Genomic DNA, 21,329 nt, shown 5'->3' on the forward strand with positions numbered 1-21,329 from the left:
TGACTAGTGCCTTTCGCCCAGGTTCAAAGTGCATTTTCCCAGACCAAGCAGTGTCTGCCAGATAATTAGGGAAAACATGTGACAGTAAAGTCAGTTCTGAGAAACAGTTTATTCAGTGTCTATGAAAGCACCTTCCAGAATGAGTGATCCACAGCAAGCTCCTGGGTCTACGACAAGATGAATGCTTCTGTGTAAAGTCATCTTAAAGTCCCCTTTATGCAATATAGGTTGGATTTCCTAAGATTCTGTTTGGCAGGTGGCAAATCTCTTGACTACTTGTTTGTATTGACTTTAGATAACTTCTTTTATATTGTTAATAGTACTTTTTCATTATTAGGAGAAACATAACATCACAGGTTAGAAATCTCCAGGTGTTTTTTAAGGAATTCTTGAGAATTTTACATTTATTGAAAGGAAAATGTTAATTTATGTACTGAAAAGAAATTCTTTGAATATCAGTAAGTCCTAGAAATATAGACTGTAAGTGCTAGAAAAGATATAAGATCGTATAATGCAAATCCTTGATTTATAAAGGGAGGGTAGTGCAGCCTACAAAGGTCCATGGGGTTATTAAGGTGATACCCACAGAGAAGAAATCAGGCAGTGAGGAGTGGTGGTAGCAGGCTACAGCCAAAGCCTTGAAAAATATTCTCCTTTCCTTGGGTCTTTATAATTTCAGATGATGCTTCCTCCCCCTGAGGGGAGAGTCTGAGTTCCATTCACTTTCTCAGCCTTGGTCCTTCTTGGTCCAGCTCTCTCTTTCCCCTGCAGCCTCTGCTAAGATCCCTGAGGGGCTGTTGCTATGTCTGCCCAGGGGTAACACCCCTAGAGGAGAAAAGAGAGGAAAGCATGGCTGGAGGAAATATGCTAGTGGTTTCTGACACTACTAGGTTCATACATGTGTTTTCCTGGCTGTTTGTTTATAGAGTGACACGTATGCATTCACACATATATAATACTGATAACATTTCCTTTCTGAAAAATAGGAACATTTCCAATTTTTTAATAACTATTGAAGAATAATCCTTCTTTCTCTGGAGAAATCAATGATACGATAAGTATAATTACTAGCCCTTCTTATCCAGATAAGTGCATATTTCAAAGTATAGAGGAATGATTGGTTAGTGAAACTGAAAGTAAGTTATGTCTTAGAAAAAACGATTTACGCTCCCCAGGGACTGGAATAATCAGATACGTAACTTAAATTTCTGGGAAGGCAGATTTCACAAATGTTCTAGAAATGTGGATTTGTGCCCAAAGACAGGAGGCAGGTAAAGAGCAATCTGATTGTCAGCAAGGATAAAGTTTTGCTGTTAACTGTACATTGGCAAGTGAAAAGTCCGTCTGCGGCCATGTTCCAGAATGGACGACCACAAAGAGAGAATTCAGCGGACCTGAGTTAATGATAGTATCCAAAAGCTGCTTTCTCTGGCAAGGGTGTCAACTTGAAGGAAGGTATCTGGGGAAGGGAACCTGCTGAATATATTGTCAATGATTTTGAATGTAAATATGGAGGGCACTGTTTATTAAATATGTGTGTAGCAGGCAAGTGACAAGTGACAGAAGTCATGGAAGTTTAAAACGTGTAAAAATCTAACAAGATGGAAATTCCTAGGGAAATTCTGCTGTCAGGATGACAAGCTAGAGATTACTTAGCTATAATACATAGAAAACTTTGTTGAATCCTTATCGGATAGTAGGCTCAAACTGCATCAGCAGTGTATTGAGGAAATGCAGACAACGTTCTGCAGTGCAACCTGCATTCCTGGAAGCACCACGTCCAGAACAAGGGAGGTGACAGCCCAGTCCTGCCAAACAGTATCTGCAATAGAGCAGTGACCTCAGGAACCAGGCTAGGAACCTGCCTGTGTTCTTATTCAGAGATGCACACCCAGGATATCAAAGAGACTTAAAGTTGGAGACATAAGGAATATTTGAAGCAAATAGATAAGGGAAAACGTTGAATATATAAAGGATGTCATATGGAAGAGTAGTTTGATGTTTTTTTCCACCGATACACCCCCAAAGCAGAATTAAAACAGTAGATGGAAGCTACAGGAAGGCAAATTTTGGCTCAATGTCAGGAAAGAAATTCTAACAGAGAGGAGAAAGAGAGAATGTGTAAATGTGAAAGGAAGGATGAGTCCTCCATCATTAGAGGCATTCAAGTATGGGCTGAGAAAGAATGGGCTTTGAGGCAACAATATTTCATGGGGGCCTAGAACAATTTTCCAAACCAGAGATACTACGATTCTCCCAAACTAGAGATTGCCGTATTGGGCCAGGACTCTTGTCATGAGAATTTATATTTCATTATTTTAGGGACTATGAAAATGGAAATTGTTATGAAAAATGACAGAGCGGTCAGAATTAATTGCCCTCTCGGAGCACTTGTCTTGCTCCCCACTAAGCCACGAGGGATCATTTGTTGTGGGTGTGCCGTCTTCTCCATTGGATGGCAATGGAAAATACTTCTGTGAAGGCACAGTGTCTCATTCACATCAATTCACGCTCTAGAAGGATTTTTATTTGGGCCTATTTTAATATCCTCCTTTAAAAAAAAAACAAAAACACCCTCCCATTGTTCAGACTACGACTCACCACTATCATTTCATATAATGTTTATCTATGTCAAAGCATAAATTAAGCTATGTCCTCATTTATGTGGTTTAACAGTAATATAAATTGAGAAGAAAATATTGTTCTGAAAATACACCTCTGTGAATCTATGGTAAAGTAAATGGACAAAAAGGTAAACATGAAGAACTTAGAATACATTTTGGTGTTTCTTCACAAGATCATAAGGAGTCACAACGCACACATATCCTTCCCTTGAACAATGAGTTTCCTCACTAAGCAGCCATACTGACCCCAAAGCCACCAACACTAATAGAAGAAGCAAGTGATGCAGAGCCGTGAATGCTGCAGCTGTGCCAACAGAAAATTACTGCAAGAGAGCAGCCTGACCAACTTCCTGTATTCATGGTAATGACATATTGTAAAATAGTCTACACTTAGGTAAAAAGTAATTTCTGAGGAAGATGGGTCGGCTTGACAGTAAGCTGGATTGTGTCAATGTTACTACGCTTAAAATAAAATCACCATTGGGAACTATGTTAACACTTTATCTTTTCATTGTCGTCAAGGACGAAAGATATTTTAAGCTCAAAGGGACAATATTTTTGGTGGTAATCGTGGGGAGAAAAATACCAGTTTTTTCTGAGAGGAAAATGGACACATCTGGCTGTGAGCAACAGTGAATTCATATAGCAGCTTTGAGATTACCAGAGGAAAATTTTTATGTCACTAATGTCTTTAAGCTGGTCTCTCTAGCTATACCCCAAAGCAGTTTCTGACCACCTAATTTGAACTCTATGGAACCCTCCTGACTTTACAAGAGGAGTGAACATTTGGACCAGCTGGGATCCTATGGTAGCTCTGTATGTTCTATTTTGCTGGATCCTTGGCTTCTGTTTCCAAGAGTTCTAGAGTCATAGCAATCCTCTCGGAGCACCTTGAACTCTGCTCTGCTTCCCCATCCAGGCGCTGACACTCCATGCTACATCTTGGAGTCCTGGGTTCACCTCTGAATCCCCTAAAATTTCTCACAAGGATTACAATACTGTCCCATGTGTCAAGACTGCTGGAATATGACTATTACATAAAGTGATTGGGTGGGAGTGAGCGATAAGCAGGGAAAGGAGTGGGAGTAAACAGAGTTCCAGATATTTTAGGGTAGTTTTATTCAACTTCCTTTTCTACTGGTATGCTAAGTATTCCAGAATGTTCTTTCACCTCTTTCCTTCTTTCCAACACCGCCCCCCTTCGTCCCTGAATTTTCCCCTTTCATCTTTCAGAGAGCCTGAGTTAAAGACATGGTTGGGCTTGTTCAAGAGGAAAACATCCCTCCCACCTGGTGGAGGGTGTGACCAGTGGTGTGTGGTCTCCGGAGCTCAGGTGTTCTGGCAACTGCTCTTTTTGCTGCAGATAGATCCTTCTTTTGGAATTTGCTTTGCTCCTCGGTTCATCAGTGTTCAGATTCTCACTTCATAGGATGCAGTTTAATCTTCATCTGTTCAGTCAGTCATTTACTTCATGGCATTGGTGGAATGATTATTGAAGTTGTGGTTAATAATAAATGATACCAATTTAAGTGTTTAGGGACTTGTCTATTTATCTGGAGTCTCTAGGGTAGATTATCCTACCCTAGATAATGACTTTATCCTTTATTTTAGGAAATGAAAATAAAAACTGATACAGTTCATTGATGTGCGCCTGGAAATTTTACTATGTACATTATCTGTACATTTCACTTTCATCAAGAGGATTCAATTTCTTAAGGAATAGAGGGACCAACATGAAGGCATTGAAAACATTAAAAAATGCCAAGGTAATATGCCAGTTGAAATGAGGAGAAAAAAAATGATCTCATTTTTCATAGTACCTAAAAATGCTTTTGGGCACTGCTCACATATGGCACTCAAAGATGAAACCCTTCACAGAGCAGTGTGAAGGAATTACTGGGTCCTTCTTTGTCTCATGTTATAGCCTTTCTTTTAAAGTCCATTTTGTCTGGTATAAGTATTGCTACTTCAGATTTTATTTATTTTTTTTTGTTTCCATTTTTATGAAATAGCTTTATCCCATTTCTTTACTTTCAGTCTGTGTGAGTCTTTTGATCTGAAGTGAGTCTCTTGTAGGCAACATGTGTAAGATCTGGTTTTCATACCTATTCAGCCACTCTATGCCTTTTGTTTGGAGCATTTAATCCATTTACATTGAAAGTAATTTTTGATAGATGTGTAGTTATTGCCATTTTGTTATTCATATTTTTAATTTTTTTTCTTCTTAAAGAAATTCCTTTAACATTTCTTGTAATACTGTTTGGTTTTTTGTTTGTTTGTTTTTTGTTTTTTGTGTGTGTGTTTGTTTTTGTTGGTTTTTTTGTTTGTTTGTTTTTGTGTTTTTTTTTGTGTGTGTGTTTTTTTTTGGTTACCAACTCCATTAGCTTTTTTTTGTCTGGGCAGCTCTTTATCTGTCCTTCAATTTTCAATAAGAGCTTTGCTAGGTAGAGCACTCTTGGTTATAGGTCCTTGCTTTTCATCACTTTGAATATTTTATGCCAATCCCTGTGGCCTATAAAGTTTCTGTTGACTTATGGGGGCACCCTTGTAGGTAACTACCTGCCTTTCTCTTGCTGCTTTTGAGAATCTCTCTTCATCTCTAAACTTTGGCATTTTAATTATAATGTGTCTTGGTGTTGTCCTGTTTGGGTTCACCTTGTTTGGGACTCTCTGTGCTTCCTGGGTTTGAATGTCTCTTTTCTTTGCCAAGTTAGGGAAGTTTTCTGTTATTATTTCTTCAAATAAGTTTTTAATTCCTTCCTCTCTCTTCTCCTTCTGGTGCCCCTATGATGTGAATGTTGGTATGCTTGGTGTCATACAGGCCCCTTAAATTAACCTCATTTTTAAAATTATTATTATTTCTTCTTTTTGCTCTTCTGATTGGGTGTTTTCTGCTAACTTGTTTTCCTAATCACTGATGCAAGTCTGTGCTTTGTCTAATCTAATGTTGATTCCCTGTGATGTATTCTTCATTTCTGACTGGTTCTTTTTTCTATCTCTGTTTTTATGTTTCCTATCTCTTTATTGAAGTTCTCACTGAGATCACTGAGCATCCTTATAACCAGTGTTTTGAACTCTGCATCTGTTAGATTACTTGTCTTAATTTGGTTTAGTGTTTTTTGTTGTTTGTTTTTTTCTGGAGCTTTGTTCTGTTATTTTCATTTGGGACATGTTTAGTTGTCTCTCCATCTTGGCTGCCTCCCTGCATTTGTTTCTATGTATTAGGTAGAGCTGCTATGTCTCAGTAAAGTGGCCATATGTGGTAGGTGTCCTGTGGAGCCCAGTGGCATAGTCTCCCAGGTCACCTGAGAGGTGTTCTGCACGTGTGTCCTTTATGTGGGTTGTGTGCACTCTCCTGTTGTAGTTGAGCCTTCGTTGCTGTTTGCATGTCAGTGAGAGGGACTCACCCTCAGGCTGATTGGTTGTGAGGACTGGCAGTGACTACAGTACAGGAGCTGTTGTGCAGGGGCTGCCCTACAGAGCAGGATTCACATTAGCGGGACTCTGGTGCCTGCCCAGTGGCCCATTGGGGTGTATCATCTGTACAGGCAGCTGAGTGATGCTCTGGATGGGTCTGGAAACAGCGACCAGGCATGTGTGCCCTCGTTCCTCCTGGAAGGGGCCCTGTTGCAGGCCATGTTTAGTTGCAGCTTGTGACCTGCCTGTGGCCACCTGGCATGAGCCACAAAGCAATCCACCAGTGGCAGCCACCCTTGCTGGGGTTGGAGGTGCCTGGGAGAGGCCAAGCTGTGAACTGAGGCCAGCTGCTGCTACTGCCAGGCTTGGAGCTGCTTAGCAAGAGGTACAGGGCATGCCAAGGCCAGATGCTCCTTGTTTATGGTTTGTGAACCTTTGAGAGATTTTAGGAAAGTATGCAGCATTAGCTAAGACAGGCTGTTTGTATGGAAAAGCCACTGCAAGTGGCTTGTGTGGGCCTGCAAGTTGGGTGGGGTGGGGTCTCAGGGAATCACTAGGGGAAGGCAATCCATATTAGCCAGGTTGATGGAGCTTACTTATGGTGGCCACCTGTGTGTGCATCTGGGAGGGGGTTGCACTCAACAAAGAAACAATGGCCTCTGCCAGTATTTCTGTCTGGGAAAAAGCTTCCCTTCCAGCCCTCACCTTGAGCCAGACAATTCAGTTTCTCCTCATACGTCCCTTGCCACTTTCAAGCTGCTGCCTTAGTGCTGGAACCTAGAGTGATTGAGTCCATCAGCGAGTAAGTCTGTGCATGAGCCCTTTAAGAGAAGTACCTGGGAATGCAGTCATCCTCCATCTCACTCAGCCACAATCTCCACTGGTTTTCACAGCCAGAAGTTGTAGGGACTTCGCTCCCCAGCACTGGAACCCTGGGCTGGTTAGCCTGGTTTTGGGTGAGACCCCTTACCTTTCCAGTAGGATCTCCATAGCCGAGCTATCCCTGCAGATTTTTAACCACTATATTCGGATATGGGACCAGCTTGTTTCACATCTCCACCCCTCCTACAAGTCTTGAGGTGGCTTCTTCTGTACGTCTTTAGTCGTAGGACTTCAGTTCAGTCGGACTTCAGGTGATTCTCAATGATGCTTGTTCTGTAGTTTAGTTGTAATTTTGATGTGGACATGAAAGGAGGCAAGCACAGCATTTGTCTACACTGTCATCTTGATGAGTCCCAGAAAATTTGCATTTTTGTCAAGCACTCAGATTATCTGGATACTGTTGAACCAAGGAGCCTCCTGGGTGAGTGCACAGAAAGTCAGGAATTGGGAGTTTGAATAAGTACTGGAATTGTCAGGACGGATTTATAGAAAGCAGCAGATTTGAGATGAGTACAAAGTCTAACTTTAAGGGTGGGTGAGATTTAAAGACAGAAGGGAAGCATATTCTTGGAAGAGGGGGAAGTTCTGAAAAAAAAGCACAAATTTAGGAGTGAATGTGGCATAAGAAAGGACAACTTGAAAACAAGCCTGAGAGAAGCCCCAGAAAAGCTGATATCCACTCCCCTCATGTTGATTGTCCACACACTTTAAGCTTCTTGGACAATCTAACTTCTTTATGAAGGTAACCAGAATGTAAATGAAGGAGCCTTTTTTTCTCTTTATGCCTGAACCTGAGTTTCACATAAGTTATGTTTAATTACAAGGTTCAATGGACATACAAAACGCAAGATTTAGAGCAATAATTCCTAAGCCAACCAAATCCTGTGCCTGTACACAACCTCTAAGTGTGATGACTTAGGGTTTTTCATCAAGTTAATAGTCATTATAGTAGACATAGACATAGTGCAAAAAAAAAAAAAACCCAAAACAAAACAAACAAAACAAAGCATTGCCTTAGGAGCCAGAAAGAACTGGATTTGAATTGCTGTTATACCACTTATACCTTATACATTTTACTTGGCCTCTTTGAATTTCATTTTCCCAATCTGTAAAATAGAAATAATAATAACAGTACATTCAGACACACCTTGTATTGGGTTTTGAAGGTTAATTGACGTGGTCAATGTAAACTCCCTGGTACATAATAGATATCTGTGAATGAATAAACAATATTTGTAATTTTTTTTATAGCTGTCAAGAACATGTTTTAAATGGACTAATTGATGATTACACAATGGTGTGATGCATTTTAGGTCAGGTAGATAAAACAGCACAATTGTGATCTATTAAGAGATACGTTTGTTTTTTTTACAAAGAAGAGGTGAAATTTAATTGTGAAACTGATTAGCAATGTGATGTAATTTGAAGGACACCCTAAGATATGTTTCCATGGGACCTTAAGTGTCCTGTTAGAGTTTCATTCCCTGGTGACTCTTCCTGAGCTATTCAGCACCTATCAGTCATTCATGTTTAGTGAGAATTACTTTTCAGATCTTTTCTCTCTGTGACAGTGGAGAGGATACTGCTAAGACACAGGAGATTTGTTAGACATAAAGAGAAACTGGAATCATCTTGTAATAAGGGGCACCCACAGAACATCGAGCTGGCTAGAGCCTCAGCCCTTAATAGAAGGGTGCTATAAGCCTTCGTCAGGTGAGAAATGAGCACCAGAAGAAGGAAAATAAGACAGAGAAAGGAGGCACTGATAAATGTCAAGTATTTTTCTTATAACCTCTGTCTGATTTGAGTACTATTGCTCCCTGCATGGTAAATTCCTCATTTTCATTAAATGTCACGCAAATGCCTTTTTATTTTTGATGTCATGTCACAAAGTAAAATCTTCTCAAAAGAGAAAGTGAGGCTTAAATGTTCTCAGCAGGTGGCTTCTGAGAACAGAAATGGTTTCTTAAAAAAATAGTAAAAACAGGAAAAAAAAGCAATGAACTGTTATATAGGAAAAAATAGGTATTGAAATTGTTTTAAGTAACTCAGTTCCTCTAATGTGTTTTTAAACACTATTTATTATTACTGCCTATTTATTATTTCTTACTATTTATTACTATTATGATTTATAATTACCCTCTCTTTCATTTGAGAAATTCAAGAGATAATGTGCCTTTCTGGTTTGGAGACTTTTTCTGTTTACTATTCTGATTTTCCTGAATTACTATAGGTGATATTGTCTTTAGAAATTTATACTTTCAGAGGAAAAAAATGCTTTTTCATTGACATTAAAAATACAGTGAGTGTTAATGAAAGAATGATTTTTCTTGACAGGAAAAGAAAGCAGTTACATTAGCATGGTATTAGAAATAAGGTTTAAATGCTAAGCATAGATTAGATAAAAAGTAATTTGGGCCTAAAAGAGTGGATTATAAATTATGGAAGGAAGTATGTTTTGTTTATACCTGCGTGCATAGTAGTTACTTAGTTCAGGTTTATTGGATGATTAATTTACAACCCAATGAGAAACAAACCAGAGTCTCTAGCCCTGAGGAGTTTCAGAATACATCCTCCATATCACTGTCAGAACAATTCCCATCTACACACACACATGTGGATGGCCCCAATGGGTCATCTCTGCAGATTCCGTGGTAACTACCTAGTCATATCAGCACAATAGTATCAACTCAATCCTGCAAAAGTCTTGTGGGGCAGACTCCTATATGGCTTTATCATACATAACTTTTGGTTTCTTATCAAAAGAAGCAACAGAGTCCAGGAAATACACAGAACTTTGGTTTCAAACAGTGAAGAAATCATCGTGCAATTGAGTACGTTATCAGGGAGGAAAATGCTGCTCAGTGTCAGAAGCAGCATTATTTACCTTCTGGCTGAGAGCAGAGGATTCCTGAATGAGAGAAGTCAGGGGTTCTCTGAGTCAAACTTTACATAGATGGCATAGAAAGCAGCTCCAATACTTACGTGAGAAGCCCCAGAAAAATCCCTCTGAACCCAAAGCTTTCCCTTTCACACTGCCATACATGGAAATTCCTACTGTTTCCATTCACACATCGAAAATGTGCTTCCTTAGAAAGGGTACGTAGAAGAACCAGTGGAGACTCGCTCAAGGCAAGTGTGATAACTACCCCTGTTAGGGAGCCCAGAAATCAGGGAACATCGAAAGGGCTGGAGGGGCTTCATTGTGGGCAAAGTCAACCAACATTACTATTTTGTCTTCTCCTCAACTTGGCCGGTCTATATTTCAGTTAATGTGAACACAGAAAATAGGGAAAGAACCGTTTTTCAAAAGCCATACCCGCAAATGGCTTTGATTTGTCACCAACATTCTTGCGCTTATCTCTCCATGTTAATTGTGACAGTAAAACAATAAAGATCCAGATTTAATTTTAACTCACGTTGGTCAGTCTAGGGCAGTGAGTGGAGATGATGACCTAGAGAAATATTAATCCAGGCTGGTATTTAACATACGCCTTGTTTGGGGAACACTCTCAAAGGCAGCCAGTCAGGACAATGAACCTCTTCAGTTACATTTTGGTTTATCGCCGGTTTCTCCTCATAGTTTTCACTCTGTTGATTTTACTGCCCCTGCCTATCATCCTACACAACAAGGTAAGTGAACCTGGACAGCAGGCTGGTAGATTTCCTGATTTATTTAACTGTCCATCGTTATCACTCTGGAATTGCCTGGCTCAGAGCTAAATGAGTGGTGATACTTTGGGCTTGAAGTCAGGGTGATTATACATTGGGTTTTGTCCATTTTTCTCCTTAATGGTTAATGTTGGTTGATTCTCAGTATGATTAACTAGAACCATTAGATGGTGTGTTCAATCAGACTTGTTCTCTATCTGTCAGCTAGATGAGAAGAAGGAAAGAAGCACAGTGCTTGAGATCTTGTAGTTCAAGTTGTTAATCTGTAGGGAATATCTGCTTTAGCACAGTCCCTTCCTCCGAGATGAGGCCACAATGTAATACCAGGGAAAGAACTAGAGGACCAAGGAGTCCTGGCATCTAGCCCAAACTGTTGATAATTCTTTATCAGCTCTGGGGCTTGGTGTGGGTCACAAGACCTCCTGGAAATTTAGTTTCCTCATGGGATAAGAAGATGTTGGAAGCATGAAGTAATTTTCCTTGGTTAATCAGAAAATCTTGTAAATTACTGTACCATGTTCTGACTACAGATTTTATTTCATTTAGGTATACTTCTAAGCATTCTTCTGTTTGCTTTTAAGTGTAGTCAGTAAGTCCAAAAGGATAAACTCAATACATTTTTAATTGCTTAGTAAAACGATTTGATTTGAATTAGCAAACATTTAATGAGCACCTTCTCTGTGCCAGGCATGATAAGTGGCATGTGCTGGTAGGAGGACAGACCTTGGTACAAAGCTTTCTGCTTTAATCCTGGATTTACTACTTAAACTCTGTGACTTGGGCAAGCTCCTTAAACTCTCAGTGTTTCTGTTTTTTCATGTGTGAGGTTGGGATAGTAACGGGCTTGTTGTGAGAATTACATAAGAAAGCATTCATCAAACACTTACTAGGAACAGTGGCCGGCATACAGTATGAGGGGCAGGCTGAGTCTCCTCAAATGTGTTGACTCCACAGCTGGTGCAGTATAAACCCAGAAGGTTATACCAGTCTGGGTTAAAATACAATCACCATAATGATAATACCATGGGTCCTGCAGCCCCTCTCAGAAGATGGCCACCAATCTGGGGATCTCTGAGGGACATTCATGTGAGCTAATGCAAAGTCGCCTTTGACTCGGCCAGGGTTACTACCTGCAGAGCTGGTAAAGAAACTGGCCTCTGCCTCCTGCCCCTGCTGGCTGTCTGCTTCCAGGGGCAACCACCCAGCTGCAGGCTCCCCTAGGGACCTCTCCTTGCTTTGAGCCCCCCTAGTAAGTAGTCCGTGGAGGCAGGAAAGAACTCCTCACCCCGTTTTGTCAAACGTTGTTCTGAGTCCCCATATTCTTATAGAATTTCTAGTGAGAACATCAGGCACAGTCGGTTGTTTTTGGTTTGGTTGGTTTTGCTTTACAAATTCTGTGTGAGACTAATCCTCCCCTCTCTTGCCTGCCCCTAGATGACAAATGTGAGTTTCAGACAAGAGCTCTAATCTATGCCCACCCCACCCCCCTTTGAAGACATGTACTCCATCTAGCATACAGGATGGTCTTCTCTTTCCACCTCCCCTGGTCCTAGGGTCCCCTAGACCTAGCCGGATCCTATCATAAGCACATCGTGGGTCATACCTGGACCCCTGCTACCTTGTAATACTTCTCGGGCAGTCTCAGCATGTGTCCTTACTTACAGCAGAGAAAATGAGAAATTCAACTGGTTAAACAAACTTAGGCCATGATTGCATGTCATTTGTGCTACTTTGTCCACATGTAAACCCAGGCTCTTTGATTATCTTTCATAATTTTCAGAGAACATGAATACAAATTCTTTGAAAGAGAAAAATAAATAAATAAAAAGCAGTGAGTTCAGTGCATGACTCATTAACTAGAAAGTACATTCTTGCTAAGAAATGCAGTCACTGTTTTTTTTCAAGATGTTATGACAAGAGTACATTAGGTCTGTGGAGACACCAGGGGCCTGGCATTTGGTGAACTGTGTTCCTCTTTCTTTTCTTTATAATCAACTCATTTGTTAAAACTCAAATAATGTTAACAAAGGTCTTTTCCTAGTAAAATAGCATGATTTCATTTTTTGGGCTACTCTGAATGCATATTTAATCATTCAAGCAACTGCTAATTAAACTCAAAGAATATTATTTTAACTGCTTACAATGAGCAGACATTTTTGTTGTTGTTGTTGTTGTTAAATATGGGCCTTTGGAGGGTATAAAATTTAAGTAGAGGCTTACTTTGACATGGATGCAGATCAATTTTTATAACTTTCAGATTACCAAACTGGAGAATATTATGCTTCTACACACACAGTAATAGAGCAACTGAAGATTCAAGTAAAACAAAAAGTCGGTTTTGCTTCATAAAAACAATAAATCTACGTGATCTAGAACCCACAAATAATGATTTATTGACTGATTTTTTTTCCTTCTTTTTCCTACTTGTTATTGAGTTGTTTGTATAGACTGGCCTTAGCCCTTACTTTAATTCCATCTCAAGTCAAAATGTGGCATCAATGACGAGAGACCCTAAGTGGTTTTTCAATGTAATGTTCAAAGGGTGGGGGAAGGGACTTAGCAAATCATGCTTTTGTTCCAGGACGGCTTCTTTACCTAAATTACCTTATTTAATCTTCATGACAAACCAACAAGACAATCACCTATATTCTATCATTCTTACTTTACATTTGAGGAGATTGATGCTCAAAGACAGGTGACTCAGCAAAAACAACATGGATGTGTGGAAACTGGACTTGAACTTGGGTTCTGTCAGAACTCGTAATTTATGCTTTAACAATTTTGTTTTTTGTTTTTTCTATCTGTTACTTTTAAATACCCTCTATTTTGAAGAGTTTCATAAAGTGTGGCATGGTAATCATTTATAAATTCAGGCATTTCTCGTCATGATGATGCTTTAAACAAGTCAAACCACAGAAGAGGTGTAGCTTGGCTGTTTCCTCAATTGACCTCATGTTACACAATGGCATTAAGGCAGAAAATAGCAGTGATTTAATTATGGGTGATGGGCCTTGATAACCGAAGAAGAGGTTCAGAATATAATACAGAACAAAAGCTTTGATATGAGCGAAAGGATTGCAATCCAGAAGACATAGATTCAGGTAACAACCCAGACTGGGCTCTGGAGAGAACAAAGAAATGTAGGGTTTGTAAAGGTGAAAACCACAGGATGTAATTCCTTCATGCAAATGACTATTGCTGGCTAGGTTAACAGGGATTGGTTAGTTCCATTGTCCGAGAGTGGGAGGAGTAAACTGCAAGGAGGAGTTAAAGTCCATAGAAGTCCATACAGCAGTTGTTGTTCCAAGATGTTTATGACTCAGCCTTGACCTGAGTTTTGTAACATGTTTACCAACTTAATAGCAAGGTGTGCCCAGGCTCCACTTCCTTAAAGCCTCCCGATTCTGTTGTAAAGTGACTGGACTCTTAATAATGCTTATTCCGTTTTATTTTCTCCATTAGCAGCCTGTGAGAACTGAAGTAGTGGTCTTCTTATATGCATGTCATTTACTGAATGTCCCAGAGTCCCAGCTGTACAGTGGTCATATCAGCTTGTCAGGATATGTTGCCTCTTCCCTTCATGCCTGTGCCTGAGTACTCACGCTGGGTCGTGGCATTAGGTAGGCATCCTAATATCTCCTAGTTGGAAGAGACCTTAGAACTTTGTTTTTCATGGAAATGATATCTTATGAGTCTGACAATTCATAAACTTGCCACCATGCGCTTACATTGGCAGCACTGTACAAACAGCTCAGTAAGCTGATATACTTTTGGTATATCAGTGTCTCACAGCTGTGTTCGTGTCGAGATGTGGTGGTGTCTTGCTGAGTGGCGTTCATTATTGTTGTTGAGGGTTTTTGTGTGCCATTGCGAGAATGTCTGAGCTTGAATTAGAGCAATGAACAAACACAAAATTTCTTGTTAAACTTGGAAAGAGTAGAAGTGAAATCAAGGATATGTTAATCCAGGTTTATGGAGATAATGCCATCAAGAAAATGGCAGTGTACAAATGGATTAAACGCTTTTCTGAGGGGAAAGAACGTGTCACTGATGAAGAGAGGTCAGGGTAGCCATTAATAAGCAGAACTGATGAAAACATTGCAAAAATTCATCAAATTTTGTGTCAAAATCATGGGCTGTGAGAAGCATAGCACACCAGGTAAACATCGACAGAGAAAGAGGTGGGAAAATCTTAACTGAAAATTTGGGCATGAGAAAGGTGTGTGCACAAATGGTCCTGAAGGAGCTCACTGATGAATAAAAGCAAAGGAGAGTGGAAGTTTGTCAAGACCTTTTGTAGAAGCAAGATGATGTTTTGGGCCATGTCATCCCTGGTGATGAAACATGGGTGTACCAATACGACCATGAAACAAAGCAGCAAATTGCACAATGGATGTCAGCCAATTCTCCACAACTAAAAACATTCTGTCAGTCCAAATCAAGAGTCAAAACGATGTTGCTTACCTTTTTTGATATCAGAGGGATTATTCACTATGAATTTGTACCAACAGGAAAAATAGTTAACCAAGTTTACTATTTGGAAGTACTGAAAAGTCTGCATGAAAAAAAAGATGAAAACAACCTAAACTTTTCACCAACAATTCATGGCTCTTGCATCACGACAATGCATGAGCTCACATGACACTGTCTGTGAGGGAGTTTTTAGCCAGTAAACAAATGACTATATTGGGACACCCTCCCTACTCACCTCATCTGGCCCCCAATGACTTCTTTCTTTACCCAAAGATAAAGGAAACATTGAAAGGAAGATATTTTGATGACATTCAGGACATCAAATGTAATATGATGACAGCTCTGATAGCCATTCCAGAAAAGGAGTTCCAAAATTGCTTTGAGGGGTGGACTAGGCAGTGACCTCAGTGCATAGCTTCCCAAGGGGAGTACTTTGAAGGTGACCATAGTGGTATGCAGCAATGAGGTATGGGGCAGTTTTTCTAGGATGAGTTTGCAAACTTCATTGTCAGAGATGATATAGCAAAGGAGCATATATGCCTCACCCCAGAAACCCACAAGCATAAATCAAACAGATTCAAATTTAATCTTTAGGAGTTAGATGTTACCAATCCAATTTTGCAGATTAGAGACACAGACAGAAACAAGTAAATAGGTTGCCAAAATGTGGCTATAGAGATGTTTCCAGACACATCTCTCTGACTCTAGAGCCCGCGAACTCAACCACAAGTGAATATCTGTATCTTTATAGCTTCCACAGTGATAATAAGTATACTCTTAATACACTGGGGTAAATGTCGCTTTGTGGATGGAATTCTATTATTGCTTAGCACAGAACCATCAGAAATGCTGTCTTTTTAGCTGTCACAGAGACAAAGGAAGTCTTAATCCTTCTCCAATGAGTAGTTAGCGATCAGTAAAACAGGACTGTAATGTAATTGCTGTTTATGTAAATATTTGAATGAAATTAATAATCGCACTGAATTTTTCTCATCTTGGAGAGAAAATTTCTTAACTATTCCCAGATACAGACTTGTTAAAACTGGCCACAGTTCCAGGGATAGTCTCTGTGCAGCATTGTTCTTTTGTGACTATTTCTAGTACCTTGTTCATTTTTACACTTCTCAGTACTCTGTACTATTTCCTTACTTATTTTCCCAGTTCTTGGCTTTTCTCTGTATTTGATAATGAAACAAAACGATAAAAAGAAGGCCAGGTTTGTTTGAGGAGCAGTGAAAGGGGAACATTGAACAGTAATATCTTTTGTTTGCAGAGTGCCTTTCTTCCAGGTCTGTCTCCATCTCGTTTATTCATTAATTAGGACACCTTTTGAGACAAGGAGACAGGGAAACAGCCACACGGATATTGAGCAGTGTTCCTTAGTTGACTGATTGTAAAACCAAGGCCAGATTTCAATTTTCTCTAGAGTATGTTTGGATTTCTCTAGAAAACATTTTACACCGAGAGAGACTTGAAAAAAGGAGAGACAGAGAGTCAACACAGCAGAGCTCTCGTGCCCTGCACTGCAGTTTAGGGAGGGAGGACCCGGCCTGAAGAGCCGTTTTATTTCTGCAGCTGTCAGGCGCTGCCTCTGTTTCCTTCACAGCATATTCATTTTATACATCATGAATTTCAAAGTTAGAATAGAAAGTATAATAAATAAAAGAAATGAAACGTGAGAGACTGATGGTGCTACATCTAAGTAAACTAAACAGATGGGAGAAACACAGTGCTCGTAAAGAAATGTAAACTTGAAAGGGAGAAAGGGTCTACTTAGAAGGAGGAAAATGGTAGATTGGGAAGTCTGACAAAGAAAATGAAAATGAGTGGGAGAGGATTTAAAAAGACCACAAGGAAAGAAGAGGGAGGAGACAAGTTCCAAGGAAACAGAAAGAACTTTCAAAGGGCCAAATAAAATAGTTAAATATGTGAATAGGAACAATGGATGTCATTTTAAATGTTGGTTTAAAATATTGTAGGGATTTAGATGCGAGAGAAAATGCTATAAACTCTATGGAAGTGAACGTTTTAGACACAAGAGAACCTCAACATGATGGAGGGCAAGAAAAAAGGAAAGGTAGAAATCATGCTAATAGTGAGATGGTAGATGAACAAAACCAGAAAATCCAGATTTCATATATTTTTGTCTCATGAATATTTTATGAGAACTTGCTAAGCTCAAAGTATTGTGCTAAGTGAACTGTGGGATCTAAGTTGAAGTTTAAATTAATGTTTCTGCTTTCAAGAAGCTTGCACAATTGCTAGAAAGGCAATAAATACTATGGCAAACATTAATCACAAATAAGGTTGTGTTCACATGTAAATACATGCCCCATGATTTAAACAATGACTTGTGTTATGGACGTGTAATTAACAGATGGATAAACCTCTAAGGATTCATCAGACTCCAGCCCCTGCATTCCGCCATCACACACAGTCTTACTTCCCGTGACCTGCAGCTCCTATTTTTTTTATCTCAGAGAATCTGCTACCCTTCACCCCATTTCTAGGCCTGAAATCTGCGTCATCTCAGATGCTTCAGATATTCCTAAGCCCCCATCACTCAGTCAGTGTTGTTTTACCTCTTACATCCCTCCCAATCTACTTCCCTACGCTGGTACTGCTTTCCTTGAGGCTGCCTTCATGTCTTTCTTTCATAGACCATCTTCACACTCTTTCCCCCAGTTTCCTGCCAGAGTATTATTTTTTAAATGCCAACCTGGTCCTATTGTACCCCTGGTCGGTCAGACTTCGTCAGTGCTTCTCTTTTGCCTACAGGGAGAAAATATCTAAACCAAACATGTATACACTGATGGATCTTTAAGATTGTGCCATTTATTTATCCTAACAATGCTCCCCAAAGCCCCCAATACCTATTCCCTCATTCACATTTTCCGGACTAGCCATATTTCCTGATTTGCAGTCACTATAATCCCCATGCGTGTGCCTCCCTGTCTTTGCACAGGCTGTCCTCTTCCTGGGATGCCCTCTCCTCTGGTCCTGTTCTTGGGAAAGACTGTTACACAAACTGAGTGCCACTCTCCATGTTCTCATTGCATCACGGATACCATGACCTCCACTAGAGTATTATTTCATTTTGCTTTTATCTTTGCTCCCCCTCCGGATTATAGATACCTCAAGAACATGGGACATATCTTTTAATGTCTGTTTCCTCCAGCACCAAACACAGTGCCTGTCGCACGGTTGACAGTTGATAGCTATTCCGGATTGATGGATTGATTGTCTCTCATGGCAGAAGGATGTGGAAAATAAAGCCAGGTCTTGTAGGAACTATCGGATGCAGGAGAGATAAGGTGATGAAAAGAAAGAACTTCAAATCGAGCAAAGAGAGTAATTGAGGGGCAGAAAAAGAATGTTGTGTAAAAGGAGGGTGTCTCTTCCATGAGCTTTTTTTCCTTCCATGATACCTGTTTATCCCTAATGTGCTAACAATGACAAATATGAATGCCCACTATAAGCCTCATGACAACCATTAGAAATAGTATTATCGTCCTCAGTTTAAAGATAAGCAGAGACTCAAAGAAGTTAATGAATTTGTCCAGTCACAGTCTAGAAAGGGAGCAGGACGATGTGAACACAAGTCTGTCTGATTCCCTGGGCCAATGATGACATTGTTTCTTTAGTAGTATTTATATGAGGTCTTTAAAAGCTTGTGCATGGGTTGCCTTTCTCCATTGTTCCTGCATTTGCAATTACAAAAGCACATGTGGAGATGAGTCCCCCTCTGCTTACATTGAAGAGTAACTGGGACTCATGATAGACCATGGTTGTGAGCAAGAAATAAACTTTGGTTGTTTACACCGCTGAGATTAAGGGGGTTTTGCCACAGCGTAGCCTCAACTTGTCTTGGTTTGTCTAGCATATTCTGCAAAACTCCCCAAGTGATTCCATCATGTTTCCCCTGGCCCATTTCCTCATCTGTAAAATGACCAGAACTCTTAAAGGGGTTCTAAATGTTATCCGTGGATCGGCTCCCCAAATTTCCCTGAAGTGCTTGTTTACAGTCGCAACCTCTAGATGTGAAGTCCAAGGTGCTGCACGTTTAACAGACTCCTTGTAATTCTGAAGCAGTTGATCCAAGGACTGCATTTTGATCACACTCTAATGCATAGTCAGGTTGAAGAATGAACTGATCTCTATGGCTATTTCCAGTTCCACTGTGTGCATGGGTGTGGAGGCAGTGCCTCTCCATTGCTAAATAGTTGCAGAGGTTAAATGAAAAGAAGGAGTTAAAAATTCACTGGTGGGCCAGCCCAGTGGCTCAGGCAGTTAGAGCTCCATGCTCCTAACTCTGAAGGGCTGCCGGTTCGATTCCCACATGGGGCAGTGGGCTCTCAACCACAAGGTTGCTAGTTCGATTCCTGGAGCCCCACAGGGGATGGTGGGCAGCGCCCCCTGCAACTAAGATTGGACACGGCACCTTGAGCTGAGCTGCCGCTGAGCTCCTGGATGGCTCAGTTGTTTGGAGCACGTCCTCTCAACCACAAGGTTGCTGATTTCGACTCCTGCAAGGGATGGTGGGCTGTGCCCCCTGCAACTAGTGGTGGCGGCTGGACCTGGAGCTGAGCTGCGCCCTCCACAACTAAGACTGAAAGGACAACTTGAAGCTGAATGGCACCCTCCACAACTAAGATTGAAGGGACAACAACTTGACTTGGAAAAAGGTCCTGGAAGTACACACTGTTCCCCAATAAAGTCTTGTTCCCCTTCCCCAATAAAATCTTTTAAAAAAAAAAATAAATAAATTAAAAACGGCTAAATAATCAAGTATAGTTTCAAACTTCTCAAGAACTTATTCCATGTTCTTCATTTCTTCCTTTGTTAAAAAAAAATTCACTGGTAATTGGCATACAGGAGCCATCAGTTGCCTTTCCTGCTCCCCATTTGGACCAACGACTAACAAGAATTGTGAGGTAATTTCCTTGACTTTGCAGTTGAGCTCCTTTTTACTCTCCATCTTCCATGATGAGGATATTTCGAGTCATTTCAAGTCTTGCAGTTAACATGGATTGAATCTTGAGAAATCATTGCAACAGTAGGGGTAGGTGTATCATGAACCATGCAAAGCTCTTTACAGGCTCTGTCAAGTACTGGTGCATTTCTTGTAGCACACAGATTTAGGATGCGTGGTTTTTCTCCTGTCTTAATTGCTTTGCAGTTGCAGTGAGTGAGAACTGTGATTGGTCCTACTTTTGTCAAGCTGTGCTGAGCGATCATACCCACATACATACTAATTCATCAGCCAAATTACTTCCTAATATCAGTCAGTGTGTCACTAAAAAGAGGGGGAGGGTGAATAATAACTACATTTTAAAGCGTAATTTATATTTCAGCTCCATCTGGAGCTATAATTTAAAATGGAACCAAAGTGGCTTTTAAATATACTCAGCCAAGATAATTTGACAGTCAGAACTTGGAGTGGGGAAGGGGACATTATCCAAATTGCCCAGTCATAGCTTCATTGCCTTGTCCACCACTGCAGCAAGTGAGTTGGTTGAGGTAAACACGAGATATTGTGAGATTGTGAAATGGGACCTGGGAAAGTCGGAGAATGTCAGCTGTGGGGAATTAACCTGTGCGTGTAAAAATTTTAGTTCCAATTCTAGTTTATTGGCAAAAGAGATGTGAGCTTCAGGAAAAATGTAGAGACATTCACCCACTGGATGTCTACAGTGTTTCCCCAAGAATAAGACCTAGTCAGACCGTCAGCTTTAACACGTCTTTTGGAGCAAAAATTAATATAAGACCCAGTCTTATTTTAATGTAAGACCCGGTCTTATATAATATGATAAATATAATATAATATAATACCGGGTATAATAAAATATAATATAATATAATATAATATAATATAATATAATATAATATAATATAATACCGGGTCCTACATTAATTTTTGCTCCAAAAGATGCATTAGAGCTAATGGTCTGGCTAGATCTTATTTTCAGGGAAGCATGGTAGTGTCAGGCAAGTAAGAGAGAAAACAGAAAAGAGAACAAGGCAAAGAAAAGAGGTTCCTATGCTGAAGAACTTTTTGTGAATAGGCTAGTGATCGAGTGTTTTACATTGAGATCCAGACATATGAATAAAAACAATTGCAGAAAGAACACAGAAGAAACATCCATTTATTCATTAAATATTAATGAGCACTTACTATATGCCAGGAATTGTTTTAAGTCCTGGGAATAGGGCAGCAAATGAAATAAGTTATGCTCTCAGGGAGTTTACACTTGGATTGAA

At 40.1% G+C, this 21,329-nt stretch overlaps 1 protein-coding gene across 2 annotated transcripts in view; it reads left to right on the forward strand.

Annotated features, from left to right (window-relative positions):
- Positions 1-21,329, forward strand: part of SLC13A1 (solute carrier family 13 member 1) — a 121,438-nt gene that overhangs the window by 26,751 nt on the left and 73,358 nt on the right. The window contains exon 1 of one of the 2 annotated variants that reach the window (XM_074315658.2): positions 10,441-10,556. The exons of the other annotated variant lie outside the window; for it this stretch is intronic. Coding sequence (XP_074171759.2) covers positions 10,458-10,556 — 99 coding nt within the window. The 5' untranslated portion in view covers positions 10,441-10,457. Of the gene's footprint in view, positions 1-10,440; positions 10,557-21,329 lie in introns of those variants that run through there. 2 annotated transcript variants of the gene reach the window in all.

This window comes from Rhinolophus sinicus, chromosome 8, assembly GCF_057876585.1.
Source record: "Rhinolophus sinicus isolate RSI-liver-muscle chromosome 8, RSI-T2T, whole genome shotgun sequence".
NCBI lineage: Eukaryota > Metazoa > Chordata > Mammalia > Chiroptera > Rhinolophidae > Rhinolophus > Rhinolophus sinicus.